The sequence below is a fragment of the Anopheles merus genome, chromosome 3L (genome assembly GCF_017562075.2).
Source record: "Anopheles merus strain MAF chromosome 3L, AmerM5.1, whole genome shotgun sequence".
NCBI classification, from domain to species: Eukaryota; Metazoa; Arthropoda; class Insecta; order Diptera; family Culicidae; genus Anopheles; species Anopheles merus.
Window position 1 is genome coordinate 340,013 of NC_054085.1, and position 8,806 is coordinate 348,818.

The 8,806-nt window shown below is 40.2% G+C and overlaps 1 protein-coding gene across 1 annotated transcript; it reads right to left on the minus strand.

Annotated features, from left to right (window-relative positions):
* Nucleotides 1-982: 982 nt before the first annotated feature.
* LOC121600168 (protein gooseberry-like) lies at nucleotides 983-7,627 on the minus strand. The gene is made up of 3 exons (XM_041928510.1): nucleotides 7,172-7,627; nucleotides 1,758-3,036; nucleotides 983-1,638 (listed from the first exon to the last, which is right to left on the minus strand). The coding sequence occupies exons 1-3, from the start codon at nucleotides 7,224-7,226 to the stop codon at nucleotides 1,482-1,484; spliced, it is 1,491 nt and encodes a 496-aa protein (XP_041784444.1). The 5' UTR covers nucleotides 7,227-7,627; the 3' UTR covers nucleotides 983-1,481.
* Nucleotides 7,628-8,806: the final 1,179 nt, after the last annotated feature.

The window sequence follows — 8,806 nt, forward strand, 5'->3', positions numbered from 1 at the left end:
ACGAACATTCTAGAAGAATGGTAATGAGGCTTAAGCTGTACCAACATGTACGGGATTGGAATCTGTCCCGGGATGTCCTTTTTTCTGTTCATTTTGCTGCAAGACTTGCCAAAGGAGAAATAAAATGTTACCAGTTAAGGAAAAGGACTACATACTGCTTAAGTCATTTTATTGGCTTCTTCTCCGGAACGATGCCCGAAAATTCATTGAAGTTTATTTCCTCCTAGGTTGCTAGAGGCATACATCCGTGTGGAAAGACGTTTCATCCCCCCCCTGTTTTTTCTTCCTTTCTCTATAGTTACGGGTAGTACCATGGTACCATACGGCGATAACAAGGTTGAATAAACACTTTACAACCGACCCATCTAAGTCCCACCATAAATATGTCTGGACTATACTTGAGTAGCCTTCGTGTGCCGAGCACCGTTGAAGGAATGATTTGTAATAAATACTCTACAGTTTTTCAGTCACTTTTTCACGCCTAACATTTTTGACGAGCGGATACTCCAGTAGGACGTCAACCAGCGTGACAACACCTATGGATAGTTTTTAACGTTCCATGAAAGGTATGATAAATAATACGACTTTGGTTACAACGATTTAGCATTACAGGATAGTTTGTCCTGTTACCGTACATGTTAAATGCTAATAAATGCAATCGTGGTCGAGAGTGCTCGAATCATTTTTATTGCATCACATGGACAGTCTAGCATCACCTGGATTGTGAAACCAAAATCAAATAAAAAAAATCCGAAGGCAGACTACAATAATGAGGGATAGATTTAAAGAACTAATAGAAGAAATGGAAGAAATAATCTTTTTCATCGAATGTCATAGGTTTACAACGTACGAAACACTATTGACGTATGAAATACAAGATATAAGAAAAAGGAAGAAAAACTATCAACTTATTTCAAATCATCATCGACCTCGCTCGTAAATCAGAGATATGTTTTTGGACTACGAAATAATACATCGTTCATTCATATGGATTTTAATGTTTGAAGCGTTTATTTATTTGCATCAATTTCTTATTAACTAATGGTCTTAGATATATTCAGTACAGTCATTGCATTTTAATACTACTATAAATTATCCTACCTGCTATCTAAATTTTTACAACAATAATAATTATCGTCATTGCGTCATTGGTAGCTATACTGTTTAACATTTGACTTATAAAACACAATTCGTAAGGCTTGAAAATGACAGCAGTACTAGTAATTTTGTTGAAAACAAACTTTAGACCAGTAGAGACTAATACATATAGTTATCTACGCCGAGAAATAACATATTATTTTATAATATTTTTTTCAAAAAAAAAAAGTCAACCTGGCAAAACATTATTTGTTGCGGTGAATTATCAACTTTGTAAATTAAGAGATACATGGTTGGACAACTGCGTGCAATGACATCCTTTTCTCATTTTCGAACACTTGTTGTTTTGACTACCAATTTGAACTCATTCGCTCGGTACTTTTTTAACAGTGCAGCCGACTCATTTCTAATCCTCCTAATTGCCCGAAGTATGGATAGCCAGATTTAGCTTCTGCCGCTACTGCTGCAGCTGTAGCTGCCGATGTGTAGTGTGGGTGACTGTGCGCATGGTGGTGGCTCATGTTGTTGGAGAAAAATGAGCTAAACAAGAAAGAAAAAAGATAATAAGCTATTAATTTCTGTATATTCAGTAAAAGCAATCGAGTGGGACTAGAAAAGCCACCGGAATGTAAATACCATCAAATAAAAAGTAAACCTACCTATAAGCGTCCCATTCGCTAGCAGTGGGTTTGTTCGAGACACTGCCGGCGCGTTGCCACTGCGAGTTGGAGTCCATACCGTTGCTGCCCGTTGCCGAAGTATAGGATGTTGCATACGATTGTGCAGCACTAAATTGTCCAGGGTGTTGATGGGTGGCGTGGGCGTGATGTGAGTGCAACGACACATGTTGGGTGTTGTTGTCTAGCATAGAGAAGTAGTTGTATCCCGGCACGTGTGCTGCACTGTTGGGGACAGTGACTCCACTGGAAGCTTGTGGAATTGGTGAAACCGATGTAGAATGTGCTCCTGGATGGGACACTGGTGGACTGACAGAGCTGGGAGGGCTCATAGAAACCGGAGGGCTCATGGTGGCTGAGGTTGGGTGGATCATAGTTTGAGCCAATGGATTGTATGAAGATTGTGAGGGTGCATGAATAGTAGTGGCTTGGGTAGGTGAGGATGAGTAGCATTGTGACCAGGTACCCGCTCCCATGGGTGAACCAGAACCGGAAGATGCAGTGGCGGCAGCTACAGCCGCAGCTTGTTGCTCGAATTGGGAAGGATACTGCGAAGCGCCAAAAGCAACCATTTGCTGAGAGCTCATGTGTTTGCGAAGGCGAGCACGGCGATTCGAAAACCATACTTGTACACGCGCTTCGGTCAGCTTAGTTTTCTGAGCTAGTTCCTCGCGTGTGTACACGTCTGGATATTGTGTACGGCTGAATGCAATTTCCAGAGCTTCAAGCTGCTCTCCGTTGAACGTTGTTCTGGATCTGCGCTGCTTACGCTTGAGTGTAATTCCAGGTTCTGATTCAGTATCGCTATCCTCATCACACGATGATCCTCCAAGGATGCCATTGATCGAATGATTTCCACGCAAATCCACATCCTCGCGCCGCCCACCTCGCAACAATCGGCTTATGGAGCTGACGGACGGTGCCGATGTTTTGTCGCAAAGTCCATCCTTAATCAGTTTATCTCGAATTTCCCAGCTGAATATGCCGGGATTCGCTTTGCGCAGTTCTTCGATGCGTGCTTCGATTTCTGGAGTGGATACGCGTGGTTTCGAACCGCCGATGACCCCCGGTCGGATTGATCCAGTCTCTTGGTACCGATTGAGGATCTTTGAAACACAGCCATGAGATACCCTAAGTTGGCGGGATATCACACACGGTCGTACACCCGATGCAGCCATTTCGACTATACGCAGACGTATGTGGTTTGGCAAAGGACGTCCGTTGATGAACACTCCACCTAGTTGGTTCACACGTCCCTGACCTGTGAAAATACAAGAAAGAAGAAAAAAGAAAAGCTTAAAAAAGGAACAATTTGAGTCATTGCCGAAACAACAATAAAGAAATAGATGAGAAAAAGGTAGTTCGGAAAAGTCTGCCACAAAGCCTACAATACAAATGGGCCGTGTCATGTTCGTCGACACATTGTCACGCTGTACACCCAGGACCACACTCAGCGAAGCCGCGATTGCCCGCGCCAGGACCCGAGGAGAAGCCCTCCGATCCAGATCAAAGCGATCGTCCAAAAGACCGCTGCAGTGAAGTGAACAACTATAGCGGCTCGTGTTTCGGGTGCAGCAAGGCGCTAGCATGGTGTCACATTGTTCGGTCACATTAGTGGCCCCTTTTTTCCTAACTCGCTTACCGCCTTCGCCATCTCTAACGACTGCCTTGGGCTGAGAAGTTGGAATTGAGAAGTTTCCATTCCATCCCTCGGTTTACAAGCGATTCAGGTGTATCGTAAACGGTGATTGGGTGAGAACTTTAAATCAATTAAAAGACTTCCGTTCTTTTTGAAGCGATCCGTTCTGACACGTTCGACACAAACGTTTCCGCCCCGAGGGCTCTATGATTAAATCATGGAATTGTTAGTTATTACAAAAAACAAAACAAGTTTTCCTGTTTCGCCTTCTAGTGTGTTTGTCTTTTATTAAATCTATCGATGAAAACCTTAATGATATGCTTTTGCATTTTGATTGATCTCGCTTTTCATCCTCGTTGGCTATGTTTTATTTCCATATGACATTAAATTACCCGTAGTTGCAGTTTGGCAATATTTGGAAGTTTTTTCGTAAATCAAAAATTAATACACACAGACTTAGCTTATCCTGAATAATGGAACGATCATTAGTTTACTGTATCTTTGGATACCATCAATCAAAAAGAAAAACAAGATGAAAACTGTAAGTTCGTATCATTCCCCATTTTTCTCCTACAATGGCACCTTTTGAGATGTTACGCTGATTAGAAAGCTCCTGTTATAGAATGATTCATTCATCATTCTTACATAAAGCGTGTTACCCGCAATGTTTGACCGTTCCTATATTACTATTAGTTAACCCTAATTCCATTTCCTTTTGTGAATCAACAACACAAGCATAACATCGAACCACTACTAAGCGATGCTCACAAAAGTGAAACAGAAGCCATTCCTACCGGCCTAATTTGAATTTAATCGTCCTGACGGTATCATTACAAACATTTTCATGATGTTGTGGAAAGATATTATCGACCAACAAATGCTCTGTAGTAGATAAAAAACAACTTTTATGCAAAAGAGTTTACGAACCTAGTGATCTTTCATTATAATTTGAAGCTTAGTTTATGCTTAAAACACGTGAATTTTTTTCTTTGGCCTGAATGCACGATTTCATCAATACACTCCTACAAATTATAAATCTATCATAAACTCATAAACTTCCAATTTAGTGAAAGGAAATAGATATACATTGCCCCATTCTGCCTCGATCAATCACTAACTGCTGAAGTACACAATTGCAGGTCCTAATATACATCGTAATTACACATCCCAATAGCTGCTATCACGTTGTTTGATTTCCATTTCGTTGAGGTGAACTCTAGAGATGGATTATTTTTTGTACGAGGCAGTTGAAGTGCAAACAACAGACGTCAGAAATGAAATGTGACATACAATCCTAGAAACAGCTGGTACAATTGATCAATGTTGCATTATTTTACCACGTTTCTCGCGATCATCTGTTTTTCATGGAGCTGGCGTTAAAATAATAATTCTTTCGTACGCCGGCTGTAACAAACATAAGTGCACAAAAATTAACAAAATATTACCACACAGTCAAATGAAAGGCGATGAAAAAAAAAATCATTAAAATCTTCGCTGATCGAGTTCAAAAAACGGGTAGATGGAAAGGAGTATACTTGAAACATTCTGCAAACGAAGAAGCTGTATCCAAATTTGATCAATTGATTAAAATGTATTGCTCGCCCCAAGGGGATTTCTTGCACAACCCGAAAACGCCTTTTTATTTGTCTGTAAATGCCGACAAGCCCTGATGCTGCAAAAAGTGCATGAAAGAATTAAGCTTTCGATTTTTACTTTGCGCCATCGTCTATCGTGCCATCGCTTCCAGTGCTTTATCATATAAATTGATCATTTAGTTTATAAATATATTAAGCATCCACATAAATTATTGCGTTAGTGTAAGTATTCCCCTGTCCTGCTCTACCCTTTTCTTTGTTTCCTACTATCTATCTCTATCGATTGTAGCCATTATTGTTGTGCTTTACGAATGAATACCATCCGCAAGAGGACCGACTTGTACGTCAATAAATTCCTGACGATTTATTTCACGCGTACGTGTGGCATATGGAGAGATGACGTATTGCGGGTAAAACGAAAAAACGTGTTGAAAGCAGCTTTGCGAATTGGGGCTGATACTTGGGTAAGATACGGAGTGCGTATCGTGGGTTAGGTTTCGAAGCCACGAGGGTTTGATCACGACCGAAATAACAACGGTATAGTGCAGTTCGTGTTCTGGCGATCAGCGATCTGCTTTTGGTTGATCGAGCCCTTTTGCTCTCGAGGAACCGGGAGGCATGTGGTTTAGCCTTCCTTGCAAAGAAGAAAGTAATAAAATATTCCAGGGCACCTATTACATTATCATTATGAAGGACCGAGGGTTTCCTTTGGAACCCGCGCGGCTTCAAACGAACACCCTGCTCACCTTTAAGGTCGCTTTAAGCCGTCTGAACGATTGCCGATGAAGACCGTCTGAGCGTCCAGCAGACCACTGCCCGCGAACCGTATGGGCATCGCTGTTTGGAATGTGACGCGCGAGCTTCTTAAGCTGTTGTTGTGTTGTTAAGAAACAGGAATTACAAAAATAACATCAAAGCAAGCTTGCCGCCCAGACCTTGGTAGAGGATCGGGAGGCGTTTGGAAGCTTGAAAAGCAACACCAAAACGAACACCAAAGATCATCAGCATCATCATCATCATCTTCGCTGTCAACAACGGCATCCTCTTCGTATATCTTCGCTTCGTACAGATACCAACACACGTGGAAAGTACTTTTGCATGGACCATACCAAACGTTACGTTACTGACTGGCGCGCCATACTGTCTGTCGAATTTTACGATCTTTGGGGTCCTCTGCATGTTCGTGGAAAAGATGACAGCCTGGAGCATCAGCATACATTAAGCGTGGTCAGTGTGAATTCCAATGGATGGGTTGCTATTCAGCAAATTTTCCGTCGGTGAACTGATCGAGGTGATTTTATTTTAAACCTTGATCACCTACAAGCTTTCTATCCTTCATATGTCTAAGAAATTATTTTATCAGGTAATTTTCGTCGTGATTCAAAATGACAAAATTTCCTTATTGTTTATGCAAGTTCTGGTCGCTACAAAAACTTGATAGTCTGCATATTACTTTATGATCGCTTATGAAGAAACCCCCTTTCAAAGCTAATTGAATGGAACGTATAGGCTCGACTTTGAGGGTTTATTATGTGGCATGAGAAGCGCACAATAACCAACAATAAAATATATACAGCCATTAATCTTGCGAACGTCAGGAGCAACGTGTGAGAGAAATGTTCGGTACCATTTCGAGAAGTTACAGGTAAAACATGAAAGATAGATCCCAAAATACGTCCGAACTAGTTTCCCTTTCTCGCATCTGCTTACCTCACAAAACGTAACGCAGCGTTGTTTCAGATCATTTGCGTGGATCTTCTTTTTTAATCAAATGTGCTACACATATCATGACGCAACGATTTCGGGCTCAGTTGAACCGCTCATCACTACCAATTCGTTTGATCTATTCCGTGCTAATATATCTAGGTATAAGTGACTAAATTCTAGATCCAGCCAAAGAACATCAATTCCGCCTCCTAGATCCACACATATGCTACACAGCTGTTGCGTTTGATCGTAATTATGTTTAGCTATTGATTACATTTTCACAACGACGTATCGAATGATTTATGATCAATTTCGCACCCACCATATGTAGTGGCAATCGTATTAACAATGAATGCTACACTACACTTTTATGCCAAAATATGATTCTGATAAAAGGTCAACACCGTCGGAGCAATGAAACCTCAATTGTTGAGTCGCTAAATCACATTACTTACCTTGGAAAGGGTATCCACTGAAGATTGGAGACATGTTTAAGCTAGCAACAGCCATCGAAGAAGCTTTCAATTCACAATAAAGCCTATTTTCACCGTTTGTAGTCCACTAAATATCCCACAAACTTCAATTGTACTGTTTTTTTGTTCTTTGTTTTATAAAAACGTCTGCTGAATAGTTTTATTTCTTAAACTATTATAACAGCATGCTACTGAATAAACAGTCAAGACAATTTTTAAATACGATACACACGCACTTCTTTACTTCGTCGATTTCTACACATAGCCAGAAATGGAACACTGAACTCGTAAAACTTATTCGACCGCCTGTCACCACTTGTTTGGTGGTTTCTACTCAACACGATCGCCTACGGTACGGAAGCAAACTTCGGTGAAGATCTCTCCCAAGATGCTGCTCGCAAGGATGTTGGAACTCTATTAAACTTTGAAATCGCTCGAACGAACAGGTTAGACTGCGTGTTCGTCGAGATGTAAGCTTTGGTGGCCTCCGTTGTGTATCGTACTTCTTCTGTCTGTCCTACTCTGATGCATGGTACAATACCTCATGTACCACGTTTCCCATCTCGTTCCAAAACGCTGCGCGTCGAAGCCGCGCCCACTTTTTTTAAGCCAATGTACGCATGTTGATTCGACTTTGTGGTGCAACATCAGCAGCAGTGCTGTCCGTATATTGAAGCGCCCACCAACACAGTCGATGCTACCAAGATCGTAGACGAAGGAAATAAATGTCAACTTAGCTTTTCTTAGCGGCTAAATGTAATGACAAATGTGCCACCCATTTGTTCTGTTGGTCGGCTATTATCAGCGCCAGGAGATTATGAGACAGTCACAATGAAACAAGCGGTGTCGAACAATGAAGTCAAACGAACCGCTCCATACGGAATACCGTTTGATCTCCTGGTATAGATATCGGTGTTGACGTGCGGAATGAAAAAGCGGCTTGTGACATATGAAGATCAATCGATTATTATTTTGACCCTTTGAAAATTAGCCAATTATGATAAGCTAAATGATTTCTTTAAGATGGACAAAATTCTTTTTTAATTACTACGATAGTTCAAAGATTATGAAATAAAGAAACTTTAAAAAAATGAAAGCAATGTTTATCTTTTATTTAATTTATCATCAACATGATCCTTATCCATTTTATTCTTTTCATCTTATCCTGGTTACATTTCAAACTACTGATGGTTCATGAACAATAAAAAAAGGATAGGAAGGCCATAGGGGTGTTCAATATAAAATAGGGATGTTATAACAAAACAAACAATCATTGCATTTCAAACAAACAGCAAAAGTATTTTTTAAGATTAATTGCACTTTTAAAATGATTTAGTTTTGTACTATTACAAAGAATAATTTCTTTAAATTTTCTTTAATTTAAAATAATCTAATCACAACAATAGGACGTAACGTTTTGATTTGATTTACTTGTTAAAGTCGTTGCTGGTCATTGAGAATAAAACGTATCAATTATTTGAAGAAAAGCTGACTTAAACAGCTGTGCATGTAGTTAGTAAACCAATTTTAGCTAAGCAATTTAGAGTCAGTTGTGAATGAATCATGCTTTAATCAGTGTACACAACAAACGAACTATAAACATGTTCTTTAATTTGT

Bases quoted from the DNA above. Each gene is read 5' to 3' on its own strand.
- LOC121600168 (XM_041928510.1), bottom strand. From the start codon at position 7,226: ATGGCTGTTGCTAGCTTAAACATGTCTCCAATCTTCAGTGGATACCCT. The intron at 3,037-7,171 runs GTAAGTAATGTG...GTATTTTCACAG, and splicing joins CAGTGGATACCCTTTCCAAG to GTCAGGGACGTGTGAACCAA. The intron at 1,639-1,757 runs GTAGGTTTACTT...TTTCTTGTTTAG, and splicing joins AGCGAATGGGACGCTTATAG to CTCATTTTTCTCCAACAACA.